We start from the raw sequence: 17,512 nt of genomic DNA, 5'->3' as shown, positions 1-17,512 counted from the left end.
TACTGGTATGTCGTTTATGTTTAACTTCAGGGACAAGCCGGAGTGGTGCAACTGTGACTAAATTAGCGCAAGTCTCCTACGCACTTTAGCAGATCTTAAAAACTATAGAAACATACTTCAATATATAGAAATTAACTTTGCGACGGAAGCTTGGTTCGTAAGGCGTTTGTCTATATGTCTGTCTGTCTGTCTGTCTGTGCGTGTGTGTCCGTGCTCGCGCACGCTATCCAGCGGCTCATCGCTGCGATTTCGTCGGAGGCGGGTGTGCGTGCCTTGTATGCTTGTGCTGATTATTGGTAGATGTTGCTGGTACACGTAACTCCGTAATGGTATTGTATTGGCTCGTTATAATATGGCCTATCGCTGCGATGGTCGTTAATCTGGCGATTTTGCTGGTTGAACGGCATCGTCGGCTGGAGTGGAGAGGGCGGCTTCATGGTGGGCGGGGCCTGAAACGAACAGTGGCCAACCGGAGTTGCTTCAGGGTCGCGGTGGATGCGTATCCCAGAGTAACTCTTGCTAGCTATCTGCGAGAGGACAAACGGCCTAGTTGCTTGACGACTTACGTTGGCAATGGTCGCCCTAAGGTTTCTTGACCATTTCTCCTAAAAAGCTTGCAAATTATGGTGACGACTCTATAGATATCCGAGTGAAAGGCCTACAAAAAGCACCGCACAATCTGGAATACGCAAACCGCCAGTGAAATTTATTGTTTACACAGCACCCACTTCCCGGTTCTTCAGGTCCTGTTTGTAACGTAAGTCTTAAAATCTGACGACACATGTAGATCATAGTGCCGCTAGGTAGCGGGGCATTTATTACAACCTTATGTCGTCTAGCTTACTGTCGTAGCTAGTTTAAGCTAAACGTTTGTTCATCGACATACTTGTGCTTATGGAATGTTTGTTAAGAAACTTTGGGTGATGAATTCAGTGGGTTAGGTTTGTGCCACCAGCCATATTTAAGTCTATGCAACTGCTAGATTTAGAGGTGAGGAAAAAGTTTGGTATAAATATTATCGAAGTGCTAAAAATTGGTTTTTAAAAATTACATAATGCTTTTCGTAATTATATCCGATGTAGGTTAATTAAAAAATAAATTAAATATGTTCGTTTAAATACTACTTACTTTAGATCCTTTAGGATGGTCATTAAAAATGCCTCTACAGAGGCATTTTTACTATTGCATTGCATACTTAGACATTAAGTAGATTATAGTTAATAAAAATAAGTACACTAAAAACAGCTCCGCTGCTGGTCCACAGTTTTACCCAATAGCGCCGCTTGATGAATATCTCGTTATGTAGTAGGCAGCTTATTTACATATGGTTTTCAAACCTAATGGTTCCGTGGTTACCTATTTAAGGCTATTCAGCCTTATATGCTGGCCGAAATGCCTTCGATGTATTCAACTGTTTCATCAGCAACCGAGTGTATCTATGAAGAACTTGTACGCTACGGTAGTTCGAAGTATCACCAGACTCTGTTTCATAAGTTAGCCAGCCAGTTGCTCCCAGGAGTGCCAGATAAAATTTATCGATACGCAACCTACATAAATGTAAACGGGGAGCCCAGTTAGCTTGGAAGGTTGAAGAAGATAAGCTATGTTATAAAAAAAAAAAAAAAAAAAACTCTGATAAAGACATTTGTAATTTTCGTAGAGGTTTCCATTTTTATAAAAATCTATCTGTTCTATAAAATAGTTTATCTTCTCTAATATTCGAGATCAGTGGGTAAGTATGGTAAATAAACTTTTGTACAATTATTTTCTTTCCAATGAGTCTAAAACCTTCTCTCTGCTGAAAGATAAAACAAAATTTGGATGTTTCGATTGACCTTTTTTAAGTCTACGTACCAAAAGGTGTATAAAAATTAGGCACGAGTCGATATCAATTAATTTTCCATCTAAGAGCTGAGCTTTGGCCAACTGTTTTGCTTAAAACTCGTAAATCAAACGAATGCAATTTTCTAGTTATTTAAAAGAAAACCATATTACCTGTCATGCGATCATTTCAATATGTAATATGGTAAAATCAAATACTGAACTTCGACATAACTGACACGTGATTTTCGCACATACCTAGCCCTGAGTTCTCTCGTCTATAACTTCGACCCTCGGTAGCATCACTCTACACCGGCAATGCTACACGAAGAACGCAATACGTCCAAGCAATCGTCTTCCTTGTTTTCGGGTGAACCGATTCATTCTAACCGAATTATTTGGTGGGAAACATGACTTTTACGGGAAACATGAGGAAAACGAATTAGCCCTAAGGGCTCTGGTTGATTTCAGCACGTAGACGTCGGAGTGCCACATAAATAAAGTCCCACCCGCATTCACTGTACTTACTTCTAGGTAGGTACGTACGTAGCCAACTACGTTCTGGCTTTTTTACATCGCTCTCGAAGGCTCCGTCCTTTTCTCATCAGGTTCGTTTATGCCTATAAAACGAGCACACAAACCTAATCAAACAACAAACCTGCTCTTTCGTATCAGTCAGTGTTTCACGGACGACGAAAAGACGCACAATCAATATTAAACATTTCATCTCTGTCTATTATCCGGACAACGGAGGATCTGTTGAGCCGAAGTGACGCAAGGTAGTGTCTCTTCCTCTTGAATCGCTATGGAAGTATGTATGGGCAGCACCGACGCGCTAGCTAACCCATACAAACTTAAAAAGAAGGGATTTGTTCACTGGGCGGGCAAACGCCTATAAACATAGAGACTTTATACCATCGATATCAACACTATCAGCCTTGCTCGTCGGCAGCTCAACTACTTTGAGCTGACATTCGTACGCGTAGATTATTATGTACTTTACGCATTTTCCGTAGAAAGACAGTGGCAAGCTAGTGAACGAAGTGCAGACTGGTTCCTCTGTGTTTCTTTGTTTGCGTTTGCATCAGTTAGTTCGTTCACGTCGGCAAAGGAAGCGATAAATTCAAAAGAAAGAACGATGACTCTATGAAAATATAACTAACGCAACATTGGCGTTTGCTGATAGCATTGGTATCGCCAAACGATAACTGCAATCTTTTGTAGTTATGTCGCTGTATTTCAGTTATTCAAATTAAACCCCTTCGTGATTTGAAAAATATAATAATGTGAACTTGTGAGTACCTTTGGTAGCGGCGAACTTTGAACTGAGCTGCGAAAAAATCGTTCGTTGATAAAAACAGTTCGTCAAGTTACATATACGCCCAGGGGCCGGAATTCACAAGTTGTGCCTTTGAATTTAGGCAACAAACATGTGCCTGCCAAAACCCCATTACAATCGTAAGCGCAACCTGGCAATGTGCCTTTACACAGAGCTACGGGTACAATATAACGAATCTTTGACAATAACGAAGAGCGGTGCTCAGCAGTGTCTAAAAGTAAGCTTTATAAATAGCTTCTATACGTACGGTGTCCTGATAAGGCTCCGACGAACAAACTATAAGGTTTATCAGAACAAACTACTTTTTTTTGTTCTAATTGGTGTTAACTTATTGTAGAGGCCTCGAGAGAGTTATGCGCTGCTACAAACTATATATGGGTTGAAATAGCGAATGCTGGTGTGAAAGAAATCGAAATTTACCAAATTGAGGTTACATTGGTACATTGAGGTTACAAACATGATGAGGTCGGGCTAGAGCCGACTACTTCAGTTAAACGGAGACAACAGACCGTGTACGCTAGACCGAAGAGTGGCATGCTGATATAAAAGGATTTAGCGAGCTTGTAGGCTATAAATGTTTACGCAGTATTACCCAACGAAAAATGGCAAAGTTCTAACAAACAAACTTTTGACTGGAAATCTATTCATATGGACGTTCAGTTAAGCGAGCACTGCATTAGACAACCCTTCCGAGATATTCGCTCATAAATTGAATACGTTTTTAATTCAGACTAGATCAGAGAGTTATCTGAATGGTCTATTGGTCTATCTATATTGGTCTTATGATTTTCCTGGAGCTATTTAATGTCGCTACCGTTAAAACGGGAAATCCATAAAAAAAATAAGCCCGTGTCTGGGTCTTCTGAGATATAAGTTCTCCCCTGTAAACATGGCCAGTATCAGACGCAAGGGTTTTTTTCACGTCTATCAAAATCTCACTCAATTACTAAATCTTAACTGGCTTATAGAAGACGCGTGTTATAGCTACGCTCATCCAGTGTTGTAGTTTGCCTATAAAGTGTTTCTAAATCATAGAGTAAAGAACGCATTCAATCCTCTGTTACTCTTAAAGATCGGCCACGGAAGTATACACTCGCTATGGTTCACTAAATATCGTTAATGAAACATGGCAGATTACAATTTAGATAGGTAAACCAATGCTGATTTACTCCATGCGTACATAATTTGATTGAAAGCATCTGGGTTCTTGGCAAGAACTTAATCACTGCTGATGATCCGTTGGGGGTATTTTCCAGGGTAGTAATGCGGAAGTCTCCATAACAGTTTAATTACATAACAGTGGGTAGTGTATCTGCACGCTGATCTTAGGGGCACGATGTGGTCTAAATTCGAAGCTCGGCCGTAAACAGAGAGACAGACTTCGTTTCGTGCTGGAAGCCAGCCGTCTGCTTGATGGAAAACAGGGTGGTAGGACGATTAGTGTCGCGTATGAATACATGTTGTTGGGGTCATGCTTGACGGGAAGTTAGATGAAACTTATAATATTTCTCGATTATTTTAAATCTAAGGTAAACTCTTGGTTTATCTAATAATATCTATATGTAGGTATGTAAGCATGGAAAAATGAGTTTCTCGATTTATCATTTTGACTTGGCTAGACGAAAAGCGTTTTGTACGATTGCGCATTACTTATTCAACCGCTCTTATATTAGCTATTGCAAACGGATTCGACGCACTCTAAAACAGAATAACTTTGGAACTATATACAACGCTAACAAACAGAATTTGACTCGTAAATATTACAGTTTTTACTCAGGTTTAGTTTACTCCAAAAGGATTAAACTTAGAAGGAACAAGATCTTTTAGTCTCAAAAATCAGCGCTTACTGGTCAGGTCCTTATAGGCCACAACGCTGCGGAAGTCCATCGAAGATTGGTATAGGCATTAGACAGGTAGACCGTGAACGATGCAAACGTTTGACGAGTGGAGCTCAGGTTGTTAAAAATAAGCGAGGAGGTGACCCGACGTCAAAACCCAATAGACCAGCAAACAAACGCTGCGGCAATCAAGGTGCTGTACGGAAGTAAACTATGGAGTTTATGGGCTTGGTCAACCGAAAGTGGCACTTCAGGTTTAACGTGTGACAAAACTGTAACCAGAGCTCTAAAAATACAACGTTAAGTGACTTCGGACGTAAAGTGATGGTAGTACATGCGATAGACATCAGAGACATGCATCACTATAGGATCCTCGTCAAAAGTAAAACAACGAACGCGGTTCGCTACCTCGAGTTCCCCAAGGGGCTCATGGGCTGTTAGCACGGCAGTTGGATCTTCATTGCCACACTTCTACCTGAACTTAAGTAAAGAAATATTCAACGAATTTAACCTGCCTATTTTTCTGATCTAAGTCTGCGTGATTACGGGCTTTCGATGCCCTAAAAAAGCATATTGGTGGGTAAGTATACCTCATTATTGATTTGCCTAGAGAAACCGTAGACAAATGAATTGCATATGGAAACGCAAATGGTAAATAGATGGAAGTTCTGCCACTGTGTAAAGGACCTCTAACACATATCAAAAAGTTATCATTCTGACCCAACTACTTAAAAAATTACAGAATTTCAAAGTCTGCCGGATTGGTTTGTAATATTATACAAAATCTAATGCAGACGCCGCACGTAATGACAAAAATGTACCCGGTGAGCAATACGGAATATTTGACAGCGTTGTTTACCTAATACACAACTAGCTGCACAAAAGTTCATGTCTTATTTAATATATGCGGCATTCGATGATTGTACACATCTTCGGCTGGATGACTTACATAAAAATACCTGCTAGAACCAGCTGCGTAACAACATCTATGGCTATTTAGATGCAGAACGCTCCCAGGTGCGAGGCGCACGCTCCTGTCAGCTAACGACAAAGGTAAACCAGTTCGCTTTACTTTGGTGGCAGCGGCGGGGAGGCTGACGACGAGGTCGAAATCGTACAAGAATGTCTGGAAGGACTAGCTAATTGGGGCAACGCAAGCGATGGGCAGAAGAGTTCGAGCGACCCGCGAAGGGACCGAAATAACTATAGGACGTCAGGTGGGCGCAAAGATATTTATAAGGAATGGCCTATACTTTGTTATATTTGATGATCGGTGGAGAATAGAGGCGTCAAAGATCCTAAAGAAGTTATGCGAGTGTTGAAACACTTCTTCCGTTGCTATAGTGAAGTGGGCAAGACGTTTAGCGAGTTCGGGAGTGGCAAGCGGTCTTTGCTAGATGAGGTAGGTGTGCTGTATAAATTCAGTATGTTTGGATAGCATTCGAATAACAGCGAGATCCGCACTCATATTTCTCACCGCAGCGAAGAGAACTTCTTGTACTTAGTTAGTGCTCAGTTAGTGTGAGATTATAAACCATATAGCATTTGCTGGTGGAAGCCTCCCGAGAGAACTCTGCAAGGACTAGGTCCAGCTCAAACCGTGATGTTTAGGACAGCAAGAGTTGTGCTTTTGAAGGCTTGAAGCCGCGGACTCGTACGACGCGACCTTCGCGATGCACCAATTTGCTTGTCCATTTGAAGAAAATGAAACACTATCTGGTAAACGGTTTACAACTTATAACAGAAACGCACCGAGCGCTAGAGGATACCGGCTATGGGATGACGACATTTCGGTGGATAGACATGGCCGAGTTATCTCAGATGAAATACTGAACAAATACGCGCCTACGGCTTTATAAGTCTTGCAACGTCTCGTTTTTGAATAGGAAAAAGAGACTGAAATAAAACACTAAAACTAATCGATACCCGCCTAATGAGCCTTTCAGAGCTTCCTCGAATTACAATGGTTCCACCGAAAGCAGCTCTGCAACCACATGATGTATATATGCGGCTCAAGACGACATATACCCTGATCTTACCACCCTTGGAGCTTTCTTTCTAGTAAATTTGGCCTTTTAAACATGGACAAACTGACAAAAGGAAATTTGGCAAACAGTACATATACCTGTTCTAGACTAACGTAGCCTTCAACAGCCCCTCAGGACGCCCTTTCGATGCTTTCAGGGTTCGGAATTAAGCTAATTGCGTAATCCCTATTGTCATCCCAGATATTTTGTCATAAAGGACACATTTTATACCAACAACGTTGAGCCTTACAGCTGTGTGAATGCTCACGAGGGCCGAGTGGTCCTACCAAGTCCTACAACTAATAACGTTTCTCGCATATGTACACACAGTCGCTGAATACATACGAGATCTTTCGGTGGTGACGAACTATAAGCTCAGTTTTGAAATTCTTATTTTAAATACGAATAGATAAGCTACGCTATTGCCTAAATACTATGATGGTTCATAATTAAAAGTTTTGAATTTCTTCATCCAAAGTTCACTAAAATTTTCTTCCACCGACAATAACAACAAAAGATCGATGCTTAAGACACACACGATAAACCTGAACGAATAGAAAAAAAGCTATTTTTTTTGTTTTAAACGTATTTATGTAGTACCATGGAGTGCGATGGCCCTACGTGCCTCAGAGAATATGTAGGCACCATTTAAATAGTTCAAAATTAGATCACATTGCGCTAGAATATAAACCGTAACATATTCAGTGTCTCAGAAGTATCAGATTCACAAACACAATGGACAATGTAAAAAACGACTGAATAAGCTAAACTGGATTCATACGTTTTTGTTTAATCTAAAAACAAATATTTAGTGTGAGAAGTATATTGGTGAAATGTTTATATACAGACTCAAAGTGCTTCATATGGCGAGAATTGATAGAATCAACAATAATATGGACAGTAAAGGTGGTTGGATTCACACGATAAAAAAGCATAATTATACTTTTTTTTTCTTGGGACCATACGATGTAAGGGTTAGAAAGTCATGAGAACATTGAAATAGTGATTCTCATATTATTTTTGTGTTTATTTTCGTTTATCTATTTGGCAGAAGATAAAACACTGTCTGTCTGTGTCGTTTTGACACGTCTGTTTGTTTTTGCGAAACTTCCCATGTTTCAGAGGGAGAGCGTCGATTTTTAGGTGTGCCGCGTAGCCGTACTTTATTAGCATATAGAACCCCCTCAACTTATTATAGTTTATCCTTCTAATTAGAATGATCATCTTAGTAATGGGTACCGTAATAATAGTGGTATTAATAATACTGTGACTAAAAGCGTAACTTTTTTATATTGATAGTAATTATACTATTGTACGGGTGTAGGACAACAAGAAAAGTACGTTCGTTCTGCTTCGATTTATTAGGACTAACTTTCCAGTTAAGGATAAATAATGGATAATAGCAACTTCGAGTACAACCCATACAGTGGATAGCCCTTCAAATAGATAGTATAAACAAATAAAAATGTATTTGCTTGTAAAACAATAAAAATCTGCCTATCTATAACCCACGGTCGCCTAATTATCGTGGGTTTTAGATGAGTACAACCAGCGGTTAATTGTCGGCGACGCTTAGTTCGTTATAAATATGACGTTAACTAGAATATCCTAATTTTACCGATTTGTATATTCCTAAATAATAGTTCAATTTTACAAGTTATCTGGAAGTGGTAAACAGGACGTTGGACTTCGTAAAATCAATCAATCAATCTAACTGGAATTAGTCAGAGTAATGGGCATTCGTTTGTGACAGCCGTCGGTGCGATCAATGCAAAAACGAGATCCTAGATTGGACTATCTCTTCATCTCGAACATATATCCATAGATGTGTTAGCTAAGCTCCCTTTCGCAAGCTAAATTCGTCTAAAAAGACCCAGGGGTTATTTCAACATAAAGTATTGAGACGTGCTTTTTCCTACGCGTCTGTTTGAGTAAATTGTTTAGATAAACGGCTACTGAACAATTGTTATTAGTTTACCGTCATAAACAGCAGCTTTTTTTTTTTTTTTGCTTTTCGACTGCTTCGGCCATGCAAGCTATGAAGAGCACGTACCGTCTGGCCGAAAAGCTAAGAACGAATATATATATGTTTTTAAAAGATCTAGTCGTGCTTCAATACAGAGTGAGTGGACCAGCTAAGACATAGAATTACGTAACTTTTGTCTAACTTCGAATCGTTTGATCTTAAAGAAGGTGGTATTCGTGTGAATGCTACTTCGTATCTGAAAGTTGGTTTCTTAGATGGAACTATTATTACTAGCGATACTCAAGTTCCAACGTAATGTATAGCGACAAGTGTATAGTATTCAGCCTGGTGGCGGATTGTAGCCCATAACTTATGGCTATTTGACGTTTCTTCCATGTTTCCTACTGGCAGCTGGACAACAAAACGTGTCTCTTGCTAGGCCAGAGCAAACAATATCACAGCAGTCTGACCTTCTCGAAAGATAGAGGCCTTGAACAAAATCTCAGGTTGGGGCCGCTCCGAATAGAAAGGCTAAAAAATAGTATAAAAGCGTATGCTGATAGAGAAACTGTTGGTGATTTGGTCTGAATTCCTTAACCGCTCTTCCAACCGGCTCTCAAAGCAAATTTATTTGATAGTTCCACATAAATACTATACCAAAGTTTGTAATACTGACTACTCATTCGGCCATTTCTTGACCGAAAATACTCGTATTTTTCTTTATGCTGTGAACTGTGTTTACATTTAGTGAACATTTCGTATCTATTGGCCGGCTACGTGCGCTGGTATGTTCAAAATGGATCCCTGTTCGGCAGACCTGCTAAACGACGGGGTGAGCCTTCTGTAAGGAGACAGATGGGCTGCGAACCATGAGAGACAGCGGGGGTTTATAATGAAAGCTGCTTTACATGACCTATTGGATTTCTACCTCGGACTGATGATAACTGCGAAGACGCGACAAGGCAGACAAAGAGGATGAAGCGCAGAGAATAATTCTTGCCAAAAAAAAGCACCAACAAGATGCCGAAAATCGTAGCTTTATATTATTTTCTTTATTTACCTACTTAATTGCTCAGTCTGGCACACGTGTCAAGAAGAGAGCTATGCCTTTCATAGAGATCCCGCGCGGAAGGGCTTTAGTCTAATACATTTCTTCTAGATGGTTTAAAAATACAAACTTAAATTAGTCTTCACCATATTTGAGCTGGAAATCGAGCTGAGCTTTTTAATTTTGACATGTACCAACGCTGTAACATCTGAAAGGGACTTCCGCCGACGTAACTTAGCATTGAGCAGTTTCCGGAAAGACCGAATCGAATTAGGGTGTATTGCTATCATTTCGCATTTAAGACGACAGTCTCAGATTCATTTCTCGTTAGATAGCTAATTGCCTCTTACGTGTGACACACTAAAGTATAATATATCTGAAACGAATGAAATTGAAGTGGCGGAAAGTTACGTACATGCTGAACGCTATAATGATAATTCTAGGAATGAAGTATTCTTCATGACTAAGTTTTTCTAAGTTTCTTGACTAAGAGTTCATTGGGTCGTGCGTGCTATACGTTTTTGCTTACAATATAACAATTAGTCCGATACTCAGAATGTGCGCCAATGTACAATAGCGTGAATTGGGTCTTCTAGAATATTCCAGTACCTTGTAGACGTATCAAAGAAAAGCAAAAAGGCCCAACTGTGAGTACTGCGCCCCCTGCTTGTCGCTATCCTAGAAAGCGACGAACTTATTAAGCGAGCCAATTTGAAAACGAATACTTCTATTTGATTAAATGTTTGTTATTGTTTTTTAAGTTTATTAAGTGTTGTTGAATTATTGACGTTGTTTGCTTGACATCTTTGTTTCCGATGTTTGAGCAACTTTCCAATGCGCCAGCCGTTCTAAAGACATTTCACAGCAGCTAAAATCTATTAGCCGACTTATAATTAAGAAATACGTCCTTAGTGCTTCGATTTATTTTACATATCGCTTAAGGTTAGCTGAGGAAATGTCTAAATTTTCCAATATCTCTAAAATATTTTCGGCTTTAATCGTCTTGACAATGCCATCGCCCCAGATGCCAGCGCGCGTACGTCTTTGCGCGAGATGCCGAAACCACAACGAAAAAAACCTCGTAAAGGATCATAAGGACCAGTGCAAATACAGGTAAGATACATGGCCATTATAAACAGTCTTAATCGTACCGTAATTCGTGTGTTTGTGCAGCATAGAAGCAGTCTATGGTCCGACTCGACGCTGTGTACATTACACTATCGCTAACAATCAAGTAACGCTTCTCGTTCATTGTTGTTGTAACGCCTTGATCGGCTTGAAGAAGGTTTTTTTTTCAGGTCTTGATGCTTTGTCCATCTGTCAAGTTATACTTAATTTCTTCCACTCGTTTCTGCTCTAGAGACTGCAAATGCGAGAACTGTATCCTAATTCTCCAAAGGCAGCAGGTACAGGGTAAACTGAAAAGACTCCAGAGTTCAGAGAGCACCTCCAGGAGAGGCGCTACAACTCGAGTCCAGTCAAATAGTACCAACCAAAAAAACCATCCGCAGGAATTGCATCGCCGTCTACGATACCAACATGTGCCTCCGCAACAACAGGTGGACACGGCTCGTCATCTACAATATCAATTTCGCGTAAGTGAGACGATCCTAATAGCTTTGATGAAGCGACGCGGTGTTTTTCAAATCGAGAGCTAGGTCAACTAGTAAACACATAATAGACAATAGTTAAATAATTGTCAAATAAAACTAAGACGGGTCACATTTAAACGTAGATGCCCGGTTTTTTTTTATGAGGCTGTGTGGAACACGGCATGCGTCAACGATTCCAGAAAACAATGCACGATCGCGACGGGTGCTGATGCCGAACCACGTAACACCGTGCTCCGAAACGACCGAACACAGATCAAAGTAGTTCCTAGAAGAACATCTGACCGGCAAAATGGTGCCGTATATAGTGAAAATTAAATACCCTGGGGTGAGCTAAGATGGAAACTAAGGTGAAATAGGGGCTCGTTTTAGGGGACATTTATAGAAAGCACCGATTTTTTATGCATCAACAATGCGTTCGATTTACGTTTATGGTTTAAAATAGCAGCCTCTAGTCGTTTCTTTAACGTACAGAGTGTACAATTAATGAAATTTGTTGTTCTTTTACAACTTTTGACTTGTATGTTATATACTGTTACTTCGTAAGCCCGTAGTCATTGGCAGGATCACAATATGAATAGAAAAGGACGGCGTTTTCGACACCTTTTAATCGCCTTCGAAGATGCTTTAATCCGGTCTAGCTGCGGCCTAGTCCTCCTACGAGCACTCTGTGGTTGAGATTTCAACCGAAAAATAGTTTGGTAAATTGTACCTTAAATCCAAAATAAGCTGCACTAAGTTCAATGGGGATCATCTTGAGCCGCTTCTGGAGAAGAGTAATTGTCGAATGCCCCTATATCTACATCTTACCCATGGAGCTTTCACTGTACGCGCAGCAAATATTTTGGATCACTTTGGAGCTTTGTTAGTCGACATATTTTTTCCGAAATGACGCTCGTCTATGAAGTTTAAGGCCAAACTTAAATATCGTGCCATAAGCAAGACAATCACTTTGTACAAAAACAAACCTCTCAAACGGTATCTAACACATCGACATCAGGGAGAAGATTAGAAAGGTTAGTAAAAACAGCCGGTACTTCAGCCCTGACGTAGCAATTTTTGCAGGTCAAGCTTTAACGCCAAACAAAATTCATATTTAAAAGTTTGTGTCATCCGCCGGGTGCGCAACAGTCTACAATATACAGGTCGAAGCTCTTACTGGGTAAAATATGCACTGACGGTGATAATGATGATCGGGTTCCCGAAGCTAGCTTGTTTTACTGATCTGCTCTGGTTCTTCAGGCCGGCTCAAATCAGGAACGGTCAACAGTATCATCGTCTATAAGGAGTACTTTCTCAGAGCCAACGACATCGTTTGGGCCAACTTTCTCGTCACCCTCATGTAAGTGATAATTTTAATTTACGTAATATCATAGACGTTCGAATACAGTTCGTTGCCATCGTACCATAAGCATTCCGGCCCGGCAATCTTCTCAGGTATAAGCAGTCATAACAAAAATATCGCATTCACATATGATGCCTGTATTAGCAATAAATGAAAGATAAAATTGTGTACAAAATATGCGGCACGTTGGCAGAAGACACTTAATTTTTGCGTTAATAAACAATAAATGAAAATCAAGCAAACAATGCATAAACACGGGACAATGACAAATAAGCAGTAAGACAAATTCAATACCAGCTAACACATCACTGGTACCTGACGTTCGTCGAGGCTTCGTTCGTACCGTATTTCTGTTTCTAGACGGCTAATTGATTTGTTTTCATCATTACTCTATTTTATTTGCCAACTTCTGCAGCAGCCAGCGTCAGTTTTGCTGATGACCATCAACCAGCAGCATCAGAGTCTGTTTGGTCTTCTTTCGAATAAAAGACCGAATCGGCGAAACCCTTTATTGCTTCTGGTTTCGTCTATGCCGTTAACTTTGAATGCTTGTCCTTCTTTGAAATTCGTGTGTCCCTTGTTCCTTTCCTCGTCGTGATGACGGCGCTGTTTCCCTTGATACGGGCCGCACGGACGCTGGCCGCTTGATCGGTCCCACTTAGCGCATTTGGTCTCCGCATTCTAGCTCGTGCATAGGCTTCCCTAACGCGGACGCTTCTGTCGACTCAAAATTGGAGTTGCCACCTTCTTTGGCGGACTCAAGCCACTCACGAGATGGTTTCTTTCCCTGTAGAACGCTCTAGAGTAGTGTAAGCCGAAAGTACTATAGTTGTTAGGAAAGCATCGGGTCGTGTTTTACGGAAGAATCCGACGGCGACGATTCATCGGCAGGTAGCAACTGCAGAATAACGTCAAGAAGATCACGCTGATAGTGAAGGCATCAGTGGAAAATGGAAATAGTTGAAATGGAACAGAAATATCGAAGGAAGTGGCCTACAGGCTGGTAAGCGGACGCTTGAAACGCGACGTTATCGACGTATTTTGGTTTTGAAGCTATAAGAAGGAAGAGAAACGATCGGTTCGCCGTTTGCCTGAGCAGAAAAGGCAACGACTAGCAACAAACTAGGTTGCTCACAGTCAATACACTACAGAAATATCCCGACTGGAACAAAGAGGCTCACCACGGAGGCATCATCGTCCGCCGATCGGTGTATTTGATAGAAATGTTCAACAATGGGTTTGTCAATTAAATGTTGTTGAATAACTGACGACGATATACGATGTAATTAACATGGGCCTCTTTTAACAACATCTCATATCTGCCTCATACTTTATTTAATTTTATTTATATAGCAAGCATATGTATCGTGGGGCCGAAAGAGCCGATGGACTCGGTGGGTGACCTTTGTGTTTGATCAGTTCAAAGTCAGCTTCGTTAATATCCCTTTCAATTTCTATTTGAATATTTATTTGCTACAGATAAGTGAACAGATCAAAACTATCCATGTACATGTATTTCGTTATATGACGATGGCTGACGAAGGTTGGTTTATTGTTGCCAAACGGGGTCCTTTTTCATCGTAGTGAGAATCAAACGGGCTTTATAGACAGAACTATTGGAGGGTTAACGTAGACGTCATCGGTTAGAAATAGTGAAACGATCTACGTTCGATTGAGGACCGTAAAACAGAAACGAGGCTTAATTGTGTGATTTAGCTAGAGTGATGATAGAGAATGATTGACCACAGTCTATTGCAGCTAATGATAACAGCCAAGCAAAGTTCGTGAAACTATTCGAAATCCATCTAGTAGAAGTTAGCGTCTGGTAGAAAATCATCGGGTTTGGAAAGTTCCGTTTGGTACCTAAAATAAATTATGGATTGCTCGATTTCGCAGTGTTATGGCTTATATACGACAGCAATGGGTCTATATTTCGATCACGTGTCAACATTGCTTTATGATCCAGCGCAGTTCAGTTAAGGAAACAGAAATGCATTGGTGGTAATTCATTAGTGCTTATATGCTTATAACGTAAATATTTGCGTGCACACACAACGTTACGGCCTATTCAAAATAGGTATGACAAAGACAGATAGCAGTACTCCAGTAGGCGGTTCCGGTTAGTCTAAAGTTTTGCTTTTTCCTGCAGCTTATTTACTACAATCATATTTTCTCTAAATCAGCTTGTTCTCATTTTGAAATACCTTAGTGTCTTCGTTTTACTTGGGCCTGCCGCTGCAGCTTCAGCTTCTAGACTCAAGTTTGGGGCTCTCGCTGGGAGCACCTTTTGCTGGACCTCTTGCTGCTCTTGGACATCTAGCGTCCTTAAATGTCGCTAGCCAGTTAGCTCATCCTGGCACTTCTGGGAACTCACGCACACAACCATCTTTAGCAGGTCAGCATACGCTCGTTTCCAACAAGAAAGCTATAGGTATATAGGTACGTATCAATCAATTCCTAACTTTTTCAGCAGTTTCATTATGATATGATTCGGCTAAATGGTTCAGATTAGGCTAATTTAAACTAAATTAGGCGCCAATTTAAACTAAATCAGGCTCATTCATACGGGCACACACTCCGCCTTCTGCGGTGCCTTGAACTACTGGGTTTTGGACAGCGAAGCTGGACTATGCCGATTTGAGTCCGGCAACGGGATTCACGCTCCCGTCAAATTTTAAACTTACGAACATTATGTTAAGAAATATGATATGCATTATATATTACGTAGGTAAATTGCTACCTATTGATACTACAGCTGCTTTGACCGTTCTTTTTTTTAGTCACATTTACCAGTTGAGGGTTTTTTTTGCCTGCAACACGAGCCATAATGTTAAACGTTAAACATTCAGTGTAGGCTGGAAAGTTTTCGAAATGTAAGTTTATTAGCCAGCAAATATATTTATACAGTCATCTATAGTATCAGAGACCAAACCGAGCAATTATTGACCCTTTATATGACTTTACATTATAGGGCAATCAGAGCTTTCGCCGGGAGCTAGCACTGAACAATGCAATATTAAGAAGAAAAGTTAGAACACCGGACTTCGTCGTATTCTCCTTAGATTTGCGGAAAATATCTGAAGTTTACATTCGACTGATATGCAGACGATCTTTGGTCGCCTAACGCACACAAAAATATGTATATATTCGGTTATATATAATATATTAGATACAATCTATTTACATTTTGAATATGCAATGAGTAACTGGTAGTGAACCAATCTTTACCCAATTTGTAAACGCACAATATATCACTGTATCTGATAGCCAGGCCGGAATCATGTACAGTTTCTAAATAAAGATACCTTGTTTTGCTTTGAATATCTATACCTATAGTTCTAAAAGTATGATGTCTACTCAGTTATGATTAGCTATCCTAAAAACGGACCTTTCCGGCCATCTTTACAAGCAGTCGGTTGTCCTTCAGAACAGCCTGTCATTGACACACCCGAGTGAAACCCACACAGCCTGAGTTGTATTCCGTGTGCTGCTAAAGGAAAAAACCTTGAGCACTGGCCGTGTAGGAATTATTTTTCCCTTAAATTAGCAGGACCGATAAGCTTCGAGCGAAACGTTGCAAAGTACTTTATGATTGTCGTTTCAACGAGTCGATCTTCACCATCAGCCTATTGTGTTCCTTCTCCATTCAGAAGCAAACCAATAAATGTTAAGAACCAATGGAATATATACTTAACGCGTAGCCAACAGCCGGCGATTTAATTGTTTATCTGAAATGAAGTCTCCATGGTTCCAAACTACACGTTAGAGGTACAGTCATATAATTGTTCGGCGCAATCTAATACCTACTTGAATCTCTATATAGTGTTTTTTTTTTTGCAATGCTGCGATGCAAGCCAATCGTAGGAGGAGCAGTGCTGTGAAGATATAATACGGACTAGTCTGATCAATAGCGTACATTACGCAGAGCAGTTTTGTGACACTATAAGCTCGTCTTTTATCGCCAGTGATAAGCCCGCTTTGTCCAACTGTGCCCATATAAGAACAGTATCTACTTTTACAAGCCAATACGACATAACCTGTCGCTTCCGACTGTTTACCTTACTTAATTTTTACTCGTTAAACGCTCTAGCTATCAGGCAGCTTTCTACGCAGCAATTGGAAACAATAGGTTCTTTGCGAACAAAATAAAATGCAGAATCGTCTCCTCTAGCTCCGCTAACGATAAGAGGCCTCTCAAGAAACCTTGTGCAGAGGCCGCTACGAATACTCGGATGAAAAATCGTAGAAATCTGCAAAAGGAAAGTGCGCTGCTCCGTACCTATCGGACGCACTGTCGTCATGACGCCTGCTCTAGCGCCATATTTAACGTATATTCTACAATGAGATATGCTTAAGTCCGCCGCGGGTTGGCGATATGCCTGTCACTGTCATATTTTAAACGAGCGTGTGTAACGCTAGTATTTTTCTAAAGTGTTTACTCTTTGCGGTAATATAGTGCGATCATATAGGCAAAACGTCCAATGTGTATCGGGATGCGTTTAGGTGAAGCGGTAGTAA

At 40.5% G+C, this 17,512-nt stretch overlaps 1 protein-coding gene across 3 annotated transcripts; it reads left to right on the top strand.

Annotated features, from left to right (window-relative positions):
• The first annotated feature begins 509 nt into the window (after positions 1–509).
• On the top strand, positions 510–16,321 carry LOC111258943 (uncharacterized). 3 transcript variants are annotated; one of them, XM_022830539.1, is made up of 6 exons: positions 510–757; positions 11,064–11,152; positions 11,400–11,634; positions 12,892–12,991; positions 15,204–15,389; positions 15,966–16,321. In XM_022830539.1, the coding sequence occupies exons 2-6, from the start codon at positions 11,064–11,066 to the stop codon at positions 16,025–16,027; spliced, it is 672 nt and encodes a 223-aa protein (XP_022686274.1). In that variant the 5' UTR covers positions 510–757; the 3' UTR covers positions 16,028–16,321. The 3 variants fall into 3 exon arrangements, with proteins under 3 accessions (XP_022686274.1, XP_022686273.1, XP_022686272.1); XM_022830538.2 differs by lacking the exon at positions 510–757 and adding an exon at positions 6,056–6,215 and having other exon boundaries at positions 15,204–15,433; positions 15,966–16,049; XM_022830537.2 differs by lacking the exon at positions 510–757 and adding an exon at positions 6,068–6,215.
• Positions 16,322–17,512: the final 1,191 nt, after the last annotated feature.

Source organism: Varroa jacobsoni, unplaced genomic scaffold (assembly GCF_002532875.2).
Source record: "Varroa jacobsoni isolate VJ856 unplaced genomic scaffold, vjacob_1.0 scaffold_278, whole genome shotgun sequence".
NCBI classification, from domain to species: domain Eukaryota; kingdom Metazoa; phylum Arthropoda; class Arachnida; order Mesostigmata; family Varroidae; genus Varroa; species Varroa jacobsoni.
Note: the sequence above shows the minus strand (reverse complement) of the source record. Positions and strands in the feature narration are given on the sequence as shown.

What these genes read in the sequence shown, in the direction of transcription:
- LOC111258943 (XM_022830537.2), top strand. Translation starts at nt 6,159, where the DNA reads ATGGGCAGAAGAGTTCGAGCGACCCGCGAAGGGACCGAAATAACTATA. An exon ending in AAGGACCAGTGCAAATACAG is followed by an intron (nt 11,153 to 11,399) that starts GTAAGATACATG and finishes TTTCTGCTCTAG; the next exon opens with AGACTGCAAATGCGAGAACT. An exon ending in ATCTACAATATCAATTTCGC is followed by an intron (nt 11,635 to 12,891) that starts GTAAGTGAGACG and finishes CTGGTTCTTCAG; the next exon opens with GCCGGCTCAAATCAGGAACG.